The sequence below is a fragment of the Hemicordylus capensis genome, chromosome 6 (assembly GCF_027244095.1).
Source record: "Hemicordylus capensis ecotype Gifberg chromosome 6, rHemCap1.1.pri, whole genome shotgun sequence".
NCBI lineage: Eukaryota > Metazoa > Chordata > Lepidosauria > Squamata > Cordylidae > Hemicordylus > Hemicordylus capensis.
Window position 1 is genome coordinate 748686 of NC_069662.1, and position 12744 is coordinate 761429.

The window sequence follows — 12744 nt, forward strand, 5'->3', positions numbered from 1 at the left end:
CCTCCTGTCACTCTGTGTGTGAACTTGGGCTGCTTTGCCCCCATGCAGCTCCCCCCCCTCCGCTCCCAGCTCTGCAAGCAGTTGTCCATCCATGAAAGGAGGACCCTTCCTCCCTCCCCTCCCGTGACTGCTGCGCTTGCTCAGGAGCCTTGGGTGGGGCACTGAAGCCTGCTGCCACTTGCTCCGGCTCAGACCTCCATCTACCTGGCTCGTCCTGTCCGGGGTCCCTTTTCAAGAATGCGGCCGACCCTTCTGCCCTCTGGGATGCAGCCGGCTTCCTCTGTACTTTTGATAGACAACCAGTAATCTCACATTGGCATGCTACAAGACCGCGTAGGGGGTGGGGGTGGGGGGGTGCTCTGGAGTCCCAGCTGCTCTGTCGGTTTTGGGTGCGCACTGGAAGAGAGGCCTGCAGCCTGGGCCCCCCAGATGGGGCTGAATGGGGGGGGTCTCCACTCCCTAGCCACAGTGGCCTTGGGCTGGAGAAGGCTGGAGGTCCGGTCCACCACGCGCTGGGGCCCCCCCTTTTGACTTGTTTCCAAGCTCCCTCCCTGGAACCAGCCAGCCCAGGCGTGGAGCTCTGCTTCTGTCCTCCATCCATGCAGCCAGCTAGCAGAAGGGCCTTGGGCTTCTCTGCCTCCCTTGTCAGCGAATGGGCAGGGTCCCTGGTCTGCAGGGCAGGGGCCTGCTTGTGGGACCTGGAAAGGTGTTCAGCAGCCACCTTTGTACTCGGAGTCACCTCTGTGCTCACTTCCGGCCTGCGTTTGCACACTCTCAACTGACAGACCGGCCACTTCCTGGAGGAAGCGCTCTTGCCTTTTATGGCTTCCTTGACCCTGTTCATTCGCCATGCTGGCATCCTCTCGGGCTTGGAGGCTCCGTTCCTGTTTTGTGGTATACGAGCTAGATGCTTTAACATCTTCTGAGCCGGGGCTGCCTGCCTTTGGCGTTCAGCTGCCTTGCCAGCAACCCCCTCCCCTCCCCACCTGGTTCAGGGAGGGAAACAAACGCGCGCGCGCGCGCACACACACACACACACCCCGCTGCCACCTCCTCTGGCAAGGAAGAGGGGCCCCACTCAGGCCTGGCCCTCTGCAGCAGCCAGGCCCATCTAATCTCGCCGGCAGGGCAGTCCCTCTCCCGGAGGCTTCTGCCTGCAGCCCACCACTGACCGACAGCACCATGGCGGCGGCGGCGGGGGGGGGGGGCGCGCTTCAGGCCCACCCACCCCCAGCAGCTGCTCAGGCCAGAGCAAACTCCACCCGATTCACACAGCCATGTTTGCAGGGAGGGCTGGGCAGCAGCCAGTGCAGCTGGACTTTGAGCCCCACCTTCGGGGAGGCCGCAAGGCTGGCACCCTCCGCCTGCCTGGCTTCACTCTGCCACCGCCCTGGCCAAGCCATGGGGGGCCCCAGCGCTGCAGCTCAGGGGAGCTGGGCCCCTCCACCTCCAGGGTTGCTTCACCGCAGCCAGCCACAAGCCCCCAGAGGTCAGGGGCGGCTGGGAGTGTGGAGGGTTCTGGAGCCGCTCATCCGACAAAGCGGGGGGGGGGGCTGCCCAGCTGCCTCCTGTTGCTACTCCCCCGCCCCACTGAGCAGCCAGCCCCCCTCATTCGCGCTGGAACAGGGCCGCCTCCTTTGCACCCCACCCTTGTTGGCACCTGGAGATTAGCTCTGTTATTTGGTGGAACTTTCCTTCACTGATCCTTCCTGGGGCCCCACCCAAAGATGAAGTGTGACCTGTGCTTGTGCACACAAGGGCTCAAGGCCAAGGGCTCCTCTGCCGAGACGGCCAGGCCCCCATTGTTCCCCGGAAACAAGAACCAATTGTTTTCTGAGGGCGGGCTGGGATTATTTGCATCCACTGGGGAATGTGGCTTCCTTGGCCCCAGGTATGCCTGCCCAAGACAGCCTGGGAGAACCCAGGGATGCTGGCCCCAGCCCTCTGCACCCTTCCTCTTGGGCCCTGGACCCTGCAGGCCTGGGGGTGGGGGGGGGAAGAGGAGCAGGTCTCATCCTGGCCCTTGGGGTGGCCCCACAGGCAGCCTAGGGCTCTGTGCCCTGATCTGGGAGCCAAAGGATAAGCAGCCCCGCTGGAGTCCCCCAATGACACACGCTGCGTAGAATTCAATTTCTTTATTTTTTCTTGTTCCAATATAGTTTTCTTAACCAAAAAAAACTACACCTTGTAACAACCAGAAAGTTTGGCAGCAATAAGGATTTGTGATAGAAAAAATGGCAAAAAGAGAAAAAGGGGAGGGGGGAGAGGGAGAAGTGTGGGGGTGTCAGGGGAGGGATTAGAAAAAATTATAGAAACTGGGAAGCAGGAGAGGGAGGGGCAGCGAGTGGGGCAGAGGGCTGGAATATGCGGCGATCCGGCGCCGGGCTCGATCCCATGATGGCAAGGCCGGCGGCCCCGGGCGGTCACAGCCACCGTGGACATCCTGACACCGTTCCATCAGTAGTACCGCAGGCGGGACGAGGCAGGCGGGTCAATACTGCGACCGCCGCAAGTGGTTGGCCATCTCAAAGCACTTCTTGTTGACGCAGCCGCCGTGGACGCCCTCCTTGCCCATCACCACGACTATCGCTGCAGGGGAGGCAAGGCCAGAGAGGGGAGGTCAGCAGAGGGGCCCAGCCACCCCCCCCCCCCGGCTGCAGCAGCCAGGGGGAGTTTCCCCACTCCAGCCAGCTGGAGAGTTTGCGGGCTCGAGTCATGGAACGTCCCCCATTCAATTCCCTGTCTTGGATTTCATGTTTCGCTGCTGCTGCTGCTGCTGCTGCTGCTGCTGCTGCTGCTTTATTTTATTCAGGTCTTTCCAGGCCCCTTTTCCCTGTACTCTACAGTTTATTCCAGACGCACCACTTCAGGCATTTCCAGGAAAAGGGGAGAGACCAACTTAATAAAGAACTCTTGCCGGGACAGAGCGAGAGTGGATACTCGGGAGGGAGCTCTGAACATCTGCACATGCCCATGCACCAGCAGGAGGAAGGAGGCTGGGCAAGCTGGAGGGAGGTGGGACAGGCCCCGGCTCCTGCCGAGGCATCTGGGGCACCCCTGCCCAACCCTTGGCCACCACTCCTCCCAGGCGGGACTCCCCCCGCTGCAGGCCTGGCTCCCGCTGAGCAAGACGGCTGGTGCTCTCCAGCTGCCCCAACGGGCCTCCAACAGTGGCTGCCTTCTCCCCACAGGGGCTGGATTAGACCACAGCTGTCGGTTCCCCCACCCCCCACCGCAAGTGGCCCGACACAGCTGCTGGGCTGGGGGAAGGAATGCTCCCTCCCCCCCCCCAAGCGGAAGAGCTCCGGACAGCTGCAAGAGACTGGGAGAGCCTCTGTGGGGGGGGGGCACATCCCCAAGTCCCTGGTTCTTCCCCGCAACTCACTCTTGTTGGTCATGGCAGCTGTGACGTTGAAGGTGGGGGCCCCGCCCGTGCTCTTCGTCCGCAGGTCCATGGTGCATTCGCCATCCGTGTGGAGGCTGTCCCGAATGACAGAGCACTTCTGCCCGCCCAGCGTCAGCCCGTTCACAAACAGGCTGCTCCGGTCCTTCCCCACCAGGATGTTCACTTCCGCAGGCTGCAAGGATGGAGGGCCCCAGGTGAGAATCGGCAGGCTTCCCAGAGAGCGCCTCCCTCCCTCCTCCGCACCGGATCAAGGGGGGCAGGCGGGGACTCCAACCCAGGCTCCGCTCTCTGGTCAGGGACCCCCAGCTCTTTGGCTTGTGCTTCCGGTGGGCAGTCTCTCCTCAGCAGGGTCACCCCACCACCACCACCCCCGTCTGCCCAGACGGCCCCACCCGGGTGGACAACCATTTCCTGTAGGGTTAAGGCCTTTTTGACACCTGGGCGGGGGGGAGCGGAAGCCCTACTGAGCAGCCCACCTTCACACCCAAACCACCGAAATGGAACCCCTGCAGCCTGGCCCAGCCCCCGCCTGAGTCCTAGTCAGGCAATGATGTGGCAAGAAAGGCACCCTTGGGGACACGGGCAGGATCCCAGACTCCTGGGCATTCCAGGGGGAGAAAAGACTTCGGATGTAATGGGGGAAAGGGGGCAGGTTTCCCACCTGTTCCACCCAGCAGCTGCAGGGAACAGGCTGCCTAAGCCACCAGTGGGGGGGGGGGGCGCGTGTGTGCGTGCGTGTGTGTACACACCCACCTCCAGCAACCCCCTCCAAGGCGGACAGAGACAGAAAGCGCTTCTCCCCCGCCAAGGACTGCCCACCAACCCCGTCCAGTGGCACCCCATGCAGATCCGGAGGCCAGATTGACGCTTCACTACACAGGCCAGGACACAGGGGGCCAGCCCCAAGCTCCTTAGGCAAGCCTCGGAAGCATTTGGGCCAGAGACACCCCACCCCAAAAGGGCAGGGATGGGGGGAGCCCAACTCCTGCTGTGCCGCTGCAGGAGTTTCCCGGGGTGCACACAGTTCAGTAATCCTGCACTATTGGCCCAAGGGATCAGTGCTCACATAAAGACTTCTGATCACCCTGGCTTAGGTGAACACGTGAGAGCCGGCAAGGATGGACTCTTGGTACACCACCCAGCTGAAAGGGCTCTCTTCCGCTTTGAGGGCCAGGAGGCGGGGAGGCGGCACCCGGGCTGCTTGGACAGCCAGCTCGGCCATGGACAGAGCGCGCTAGACCCAGAAACAGCAAGAATGTTGCCCTAAAGCAGCCTAGGAGCCCCAGCTGTTGCTAAACTACAACTCCCACCAACCCCAGGGGCAACTGCCCCTAGGCATGATGGGAGTTGTAGTTCAGCAGCAGCTGGGGAGCCAAGGGTCCTTCTCCACCCACTCTAAAGGGGTCCTGCCCACAGACAGAGGGGACTGTGTGCCACCCGCAACATGACACCACCCTAATTTAGCCCCTGCTTCAAGTAGCATGCATGGACTCTAAACGCCAGCCCTGCATGCAGGAGCAGGCATCCCTCCCACTGAAACCCAAGAGTTGGCATCCCGCACACACACACACACCGGGGGGGGGGATCGTGCAAGGTCCCAAGGCAGCCATGACTAATCCCAAGGGCCTTAGTTAGTCAGGATCAACTTGTCCCAACTCCAGTGGGGCCTGGTCATGACTAATCGCCTGGATGCTGCCCACTGCCTGCCCTGTCGGCCGGTATTGCCTGAGCCAGTTTAGGGATGGGCGGAGGGCACCCAGCTGGCAGCACCAAGGGCTGTTGCCAGGTTGCACATTAACTCAGACGCACAACAGAAGCAGGAGGAGGAACTCCACCAAGAGCTGGCCCTTCCCGCCGGCACCACCCACCCACCCAGGGTTATTTGGGGAGGGGGGCGGCCTTAGCCTCCCCCAAGACAGGCAACAGAAGGGGCCGCTGCTGGGCTCTGGCCCGGAGGTGCAAACAGGGAGGCCCAACCCTCGTGGCCTGGGAGGAAACCCCCCCTCCCGCAATTCCTGCCTGTTCTCCGCCAGGGAGGCAAGCGGCAGACTGCCCCCCCCCCCCGCTGAAGAAGGCTTCAGCTCCCCTCGAAGTTGCACAATTCGAAGAAATCCGAGAAGCTGCTCAAGCGGCTCTCCCTCCTTCTCCCCCCCCCCGAGAGAGCGGCGCGCGCACACAGCACTTCCGCTAAAGATGGGAGAGGAACAAGCGGGGGGGGGCGGCCGGCTGTTCCCCTTTCCCTGCTGCCCCGCCGCCCAATCGCTCGCTGGAGCGGGGTCCGGAGGGCGCCAGCAGCAGGAAGACCCCCGCAGCTGCCGAGCCTGCGCGCCCCCAGGCCATGGCTCTGGGCGCAGACTGCGCGCACCCCCGAGCGGGGAGGAGGAAAAGGAGAAGGCCGCTCCCCCCTCCGAGGCGCTTAATCCTCTGGCGGCGGACGGGACTCCCCCAGCACAGCCCCTCCCGGCGGGACCCAGGAGCCCCCGCTCGCCAGGGAAGCCCCCCGCCCCGCGCGCCTCCTCGCTCGGCCAAATCGGGGAAGGAATGTCTCCTCCTGGCGGGCCACTGGACGCGAGGGGGCCGGGCGGAGGAGGCGGCGACCCAGCGGCTCCCTCTACGCCCCAGCGGCGCCCCCTCCCGCCTCGCGCGCTGCCTACAGGCCGGCCATGCGCCAGGTAAAGCTCTCCCGACGGAGGCCCAGCTTGCAGGCAGCGCGGCGGTCCCCCTGACGGGCAGGCCCAGTGCGCCGGGGCCGCCAGCCCGCTGGCCGCCCCCGCCCCGCCCTTCCCCCGAGGCCCCCTCCCCAGCGCCGCAGCCGGGGGGCCAGCGGAGGCCCAGAGCCGCCCCGGCACGGCTGCCAGAGGAGCTGCCGGCGGGGACGAGCATCCCGCCTTGGGGACGTGGCAGCGGCGGGGCGGGGGCGGGCGAAGGAGGGAGGAAGGAAGGAAGGAAGGAAGGACCGGGCCGCTCCAGGCGCGCGGAGGCCGGGCAGAGCCCACTTGGCGCGCCGCCGCCTCCGCCTGCAAGCGGCGAGCAACTTGCGGGAACTTGGCGAGCTCTTTCCGGCCTCGGCCGCCGCCGCGCCTCCAGCCGGGCAAGGGGTGGGGGAGGAAGGGGGCTGCCCTTCCTGCAGCCGCGGCATCTCTCCGCCCCCCGCCGCATCCTGTTTTGCTCAAGAGGCGGCGGCGGCGGCGGCCCGCTTGCCCCACATCCTGCACGGCCCGGGCGGGGGAGATCGGCGACGGCTGGGGCGGGGCAGGGCGAGGGCAGCCCACGTGCCGGAGGGCGAGCGGGGTGCCGGGCCCTTCGCCCGCTCGCGGCCGGCCACACCCCAGGGCCCGCTTCCCGCCCTGCGGAGCCCAGGGCAGCACCCCCACCCCCAGCTCCCGGAAACCAGGGCGGCGGCCTCCCTCTCCCCGGGACGCGCCGCCCGCAGAGCAGCCCCGGGGCCGGCGAGGGAGGAAGGGAGGAGGGGGCGCCCGTGGGGCGGGGCGCCTCTGCACAAAGGAGGCGGCGGCGGCGGCGGGAGGGGGGCTCCTCGCGGGGCGGCCCCGCGCACGGGGGGAAGGGGAGCGGCGAGGGGTCCTTGCAGGCGCGCGCGACTGACCGTGATGTTGGCGAAGGTCTTGCCCGGGGCGGCGGCCCAGACGGAGGGCGCGTCCTTGTAGCCCACGATGGCCGCGTCCTGGCAGGTGTCGTCGGCCATCAGGCTGTCGATGTAGCAGCTCCAGCCGCTCATCCTGGCGGTCGAGGAGGAGGAGGAGGAGGAGGAGGCAGGAGCCCGAGCGGAGGAGCGGCGGCGGCGGCGGCGGCGGGGCCCGCTGGCTGGCGGCGCGCGGGGGAGAGGAGGACCGAGGCGGCGGCGGCGGCGGCGGGCCGGGCTCTGCTTCTTGCTCCTCTGGCGGGCGAAGGAGCCGCAGCGAGCCGCGCGGGCGAAGAAGAAGGCGAGGGCCGGACGCGAGGGCGGGGCCCGGGCCGCGCAGGCGCCCCACGGCGGAGGCGGCCACGCCGCCAGGGGGCGCGCCGGGGCAGACAGGGGAGAGAGAGGGCCGCTGACGCGCTCGCTGCGCGGGGCGGCGCTTCGCACAGGCAAATAGGCGTGGGCGGCAGCAGCAGCGGGATCTCAGCAGCGCCGCGGCCGCCCCTTCTCTGTTAGAGCGCACGGGCCACCCTTCCCCTCTCGGGGGACGGAGGCCAGCCATGAGGCGGCATGTCCGCGCGCTGAAAGCGCCGGGGCAGGGGGCTGCTCGGTGCCTTGCGCGGCTTGGGCTGCTCCGGCAGGACCAGGACAACTCTGCCCATGCTCAGGGGCCTCGGTTGTCTCGGCTCTCCTCCCGAGATCATCAGCTCCTGGGGCCCTGACACACCGCCTCCGCCGCGCCCTCTTCAGGGCACTCGCTGCTGCTGCTGCTGCTGCTGCATTCCCCCCTCCCGGCCCCCCTTTCCCCCGCCCTGCCCTCCGGCGCTTCGCTCCCCGCGCCCTTTGGGGCCTCCAGTCCCCGCCCTGGTCCAGAGGGAGGGAGGGAGGGACACGCGGACCCCCGCGCCCGGCTCTCTGCGTTCTCCCCCCGGCGCCCCCCACCCCAGGTCTCCATTGCACCCTCCGCGGGAAAGGCGGCGGCGACGGCGGCGGGGGGACTCTTTTCGAGCTGGGCTGTCAAGTGCCTTTCCTCAGAAGCCACCACTGGATTGCGAGGGCGGCTGTTGCAAAAGCAAAGCGGGCGCGGAGGGGGGCAGAGGCCGCTCGGCAGAGAGAGAGAGAGAGGCTGCTGCTGCTGCTCGCGGGACCGGCTGGCTGGGGAGGGGGTGGGGATGCCCTCGCGGAGACCAGAGTGCTTGCAAGCATACGCAGAGTGCAGGCCCACCTCCACGCCCACCCTGGCCTGGCCCCCAGCCCCACTCGCCTTTCAAGCCGGGAGGACCCTTCTCCTGCCGCCTGGCAACAACCAGCTGAGGAGGGGCCTGCCCCCCTTCTCCCACTGCAGGGGCCTGGCCTTGCTATTGCTGCGACTCTTCTCCCCCCCACCCCCCCAAAAAAAAAACCTGGTTGGACCCGCCTCCCTTGAAAGGAGAGGCTGCGTCTCCTCAGCCGGCCCAGGGACCCCGTCTTCTTCCTCCAGCCCAGGGGATGTGCCTGTGGAGGTTACAATAGGCTTCTGCAGGGTATGAGTATTAGATGGGCCAAGTCCAGCCCAGTCTTTTTCTTGGGCAGAGGGGCGGGTTGTCTCTTGCTCCTGCCCTTTGTGTGGGAAATTATGAAGTGGGGACAGCTAAGGAGATGCCATGTGCTGGCTTGTGACCTGTGCCTCTGCTTTATCCAGCACTGGCAATGCTCAGCCCACACGGGCAGCAGAGTAAAGGGGACACTCTACTTCCATACTGCTCTTCAACAAAAGTCCTCAAAGCAGTTTACATAGAAGCACAAATAAGCTGGTTCTATGCCTCCAAAGGGTTCACCGTCTTAAAAGGGAGGTGCGGGAGAGGTAGTAGGTACCAGCGACAGCCACTGGAGGGATGCTCTGCTGAGGTTGGATAAGGCCAGTTGCTCTCCCCCTGCTAAATAATGGACTGTATAAGGGAGTCACCACTTTCAGAGGTGCCCCTTTGCTCATCACATTTCCCAAACAGGCTTAGGCAAAATGACGCACAATTTGATATCTGTGACACCCTCACCCTGCCTGCCTGTCCCAGTCTACAGAGAGAGAGAGAGAGGTTCACACAAACATTCAGATCTAGGTTTAAAGTTGGTAGCCAGCATTAGTATGCTTGTGTGACCGCCACACCAAGATTACCAATGTTGTTTTGTTTCCCAAGATGGCTCGGGGCGGTTTACACAGAGAAATAACAAAGAAATCAGCGGGCTCCCTGTCCCCAAAGGGCTCACAATCTAAAAAGATTGTCACTGGAAGTACTGTGCTAGGGGTGGAGAGGGCCAGTTGCTCTCCCCCTGCTCAATCAAGAGAATCACCACATTAAGAGGTGCCTCTTTGCCCAGTGAGCAGGGGTCATCTGAGACTCCCACCTTGGTGTGGGTTCACTCGAACATGCTAATGTTGGTGATGGAATTTAAACCTAGATTCAAGCCATTGTGTGAACCAAGCCACTGCCTGCTGCAGCTGGACAATAATCCCAGCTCCCCGGAGGTGTTAATAACATGACAGGATGCCTCTTCTTCATCACGCAGTTGTTTGAATCCAGGTTTAATGTGGGTCACCAACATTAGCATGATTGTGTGACCCTAGGCCAAGGCAGGGATCTTGGCCCATCAAGGGCCTTGGCCTGGCTTCACACGACTGTAGGCTCCTGAAAGCCAGAGCCCTCCTCCTGCTGGTGCCTGGCGGGCTGGCCAGGTGGTGGCTTCAGCACCGCTCTGGGTCCAGGCCAGCAGCTCCCCACCCCCTGGCCCCACAAGTCTCCCAGGAGAGCAGCGCTCCTGCTGTGTCATGGCTGCAGCATGGCCCCTGCACTTCCTTGGTCTCAGCCCCACCCCGTCTGATTTCACCAGCTGGAGGCTGTGTGGCTTCAGGGGAGGGGACTGGGGCAGGAGGAGGTGAAGGTGCCCCACGCAGCCACAGAACCAGATGCAGCCGCTGTTATGCGCACCCCACTTCCGGGCCTGGACGAGGAAGTTGTCTCTCTCTGCTGATAGGAGCTGGAATGCGGGGGTGGGGGTGGGGGTGTCCCTTGCAGCCCTGCGGGGGGGAGCCGGGAGCCCTGCGTGCCGTCTGAGCCTGGGGAGGCCGCCCTCCTGGGTGCAGGACTCGGCAGTGGCTAGTAGTCCTGATGGGCGGGGGGGGTGAGGGCAAAGGAGGCACGGCTGCCTCTCCTCTCCAGGCTGCGTGTGCCCCTCCTTCTCCCACCCGTGTGCTGCTGCCCGCAGGCTGTTTGTCAGGTGAACCACACCGCTCTACCCGGCAGATGGCCAGCCTGCAGGCCGTGGGGCTCTTATTCAGGGCAGGGGGGAGAGGGGCAAATGGAGCCGGGGGCGGAGGAGAGGCAGCTGAGCCTCCTTGGGCTCCCCTCTGGACAGGGGGCTGCCTCCACCGGGCTGGCCTTCAGGGCCAGGAGGAACTCCAGGAGATTAGTGCTTTGCCCCGTAAGCCCCGTGTCTCTCACCTAAGCCATTTAGCTCGTGGGGAAGGGCTGATTAGATTAGCCGCCTTTCCTAGGCCCATCTCGGCTAATCAACTCACGCCTGCCATAGATCCCGGTCTTGTCCTTCCATGACCCGGGAATCTTCTGGGCAGGCCAGGTGGCACACACTCCCCCCGCCCCCAGGCCAGTCCGCCCACCAGCTCCAGACACTGGCCGCCTGCTTCATGGGCCAGATCTGGACCCAGACCAATCCCCCCCCACTCCCACCCATACCCCCACAGCAACAAGCCACCCACCCCGCCTTGATCTCCCTTCAACAGCAGCAACCTTTGTGGCGAGTCGCTTGTGCGTTGCCTTTCGGTCCCTCTCAGGCCCATAAGCCCCGCCTGGGGGCTGGCAAGCTTCCCCTACAACGACTACCGCTTTAGTCTCTGCGGTTTCCCTGATGAAGAAGAGAACAGCGGAAGACCCAGCACCTGCCTCCTTGCAAAAGAGTCTGCAAAGGGACTGGAACTTTCCAGCAGGCTGATTTGTCAAACTGGGGGTGGGGGGGTTGTCCATACTGAGTAATGCCGATGCATTGCCATGGCCTCTTACAAGCTGGGTAGGTTTCTCTGCAGCCCCAGGAAGCTAGACATACCAAGTGAATTCCAGGACATGGGGCTGGGCCCACTTAGCAAGCTTCTGCATTCCACAGAACACTTTGTCAGCCAGAATGGAAAAGGAGCAAAACGCCTGGAAATTTAACCGCGGATGCCAGAAAAATAAAGCAAGAGTTTGGTCTGCTCCATGGCTGTGAAATACAAGCTGATGCTTGTAGTCTGTGGCCCCACTGATGATCAAGACAAGAGGAGTCCCTCTGGAAGGGACCCCCCAGCAGCGACTCTCCCTTGCTGTTGCTCCAGCAGACTCCCGGAGCTCCCCTTCTAGAAGGGACTGCACAGGAATTCTTGCAGCGGGAGGGAGAAGCAAGCGGCGCATCACGCCCAGGATTGGTGGGCACACTGGGAGCGGGAGGCCTTGTTGTGGATTTGGGGAGTAGGGGGTGAGCCAGGAGAGCTGGGACTCCTCGGGGGGGGCTGAGTATTCCTGCCCATCCTGCGTTGAGGCCTGCTGGATCAGACCCCAAAGGTCAGGAGCGACCATGAGGAACAACCCATGGGGCAGCAAGCACTGGGCCCTCGCCACCACAGGGGCCAGCCCATGGGCCTCCCTGCAGCCCACTGCCACTGGCCATCCTCACCCCACAGGGGCATGCTGTACCTGTTCCCCTCCTTGCCCCACTCTTTCCCTGCCCCCCAGCGCAACCACCCCCCCACTCTTTGGTGGCCTAGTTTGAGAGTCCTGCTCACGTGTTACTGCAAATCTGGGCCTTGGCAGCCGGGCCTGAGAAAGCCAAGCACCTGCCCACAGTTGAGGTGGAGGGCCCCCCCCACAAGGTCCTTCGCCTCAGGCAGCAGAAGCTCTCGGACATCCCACTCTGCACGGGGCTTCCCGCAGTGGTCAACCAAATGCTGCAAGAAACCCCATATGTGGGGCACAAAGGCAACAGCCCTCCCCTAGCACCTCAGCTTCAGCAGCATTCAGTCTCTGAAGAGGGAGGCTTGACAGAGCCGTTGTGACTCCTAGGTGGCGATAAGTCTCTCCTCCTACATTAATTTATCTCATCCCCTTTCAAAGATATCTGAGCCACCAGCCATCACCACCGTTAATTCACGTGGCAGTGAGTTCCATATGTTCATTGTGCACTGTGTCTCCTGTGTTTCTGAGTCTCCTGCCCATCAGTTTCACTGGGTGACCCCTGCCCCAAGCCCTAATATTATGGGAGAGAAAGGAACACTTCTGCCCACTTTCTCCACTACTTGTATCAATCGCTGCCATGTTCTGTGGAACTGGGTTACCTGAGACGCAGGTCTGGCCCCGGCTTGGAGGATGGGCTGTGCTGCTTCCCCCATTTTCTTTCCTTTTCTTCCTTCCTCCTCCTGTATGAAGAGTCAGAGAGAACATCTCAGGGATCTTTTCATGATTGATTCTAGAATCTTACTGAAACTTTAATAAAATTTAATACCATATTTACCCAAAAGGAAAAGGACTCTGAATTTAAGATGACCCCTTGATTTCTAACTGCAAGGAAGTGGGGGGGGTAGTCTTGGATTCAGGTAAATTCAGTACATTAAAAACAGGGTCCCTCTTAGTTTTCTTTTCCCCCAACCAGAAGACCCAAACATTTCCTCCTTTCCTTGTTG

At 63.4% G+C, this 12744-nt stretch overlaps 1 protein-coding gene across 2 annotated transcripts; it reads right to left on the reverse strand.

The window, feature by feature from the left end:
• Nucleotides 1-2120: 2120 nt before the first annotated feature.
• On the reverse strand, nt 2121-12468 carry PFN1 (profilin 1). Of its 2 annotated transcripts, none has more exons than XM_053259566.1 (3): nt 12400-12468; nt 3386-3578; nt 2121-2589 (listed from the first exon to the last, which is right to left on the reverse strand). In XM_053259566.1, exons 1-3 carry the CDS (start codon nt 12451-12453, stop codon nt 2492-2494), a joined length of 345 nt encoding a protein of 114 aa, XP_053115541.1. In that variant the 5' UTR covers nt 12454-12468; the 3' UTR covers nt 2121-2491. The 2 variants fall into 2 exon arrangements, with proteins under 2 accessions (XP_053115541.1, XP_053115543.1); XM_053259568.1 differs by lacking the exon at nt 12400-12468 and adding an exon at nt 7011-7375.
• Nucleotides 12469-12744: the final 276 nt, after the last annotated feature.

Bases quoted from the DNA above. Each gene is read 5' to 3' on its own strand.
- PFN1 (XM_053259568.1), bottom strand. From the start codon at position 7,142: ATGAGCGGCTGGAGCTGCTACATCGACAGCCTGATGGCCGACGACACC. The intron at 3,579-7,010 runs GTCAGTCGCGCG...CCATCCTTGCAG, and splicing joins AGACCTTCGCCAACATCACG to CCTGCGGAAGTGAACATCCT. The intron at 2,590-3,385 runs GTGAGTTGCGGG...CCTCCCCTGCAG, and splicing joins AGCTGCCATGACCAACAAGA to CGATAGTCGTGGTGATGGGC.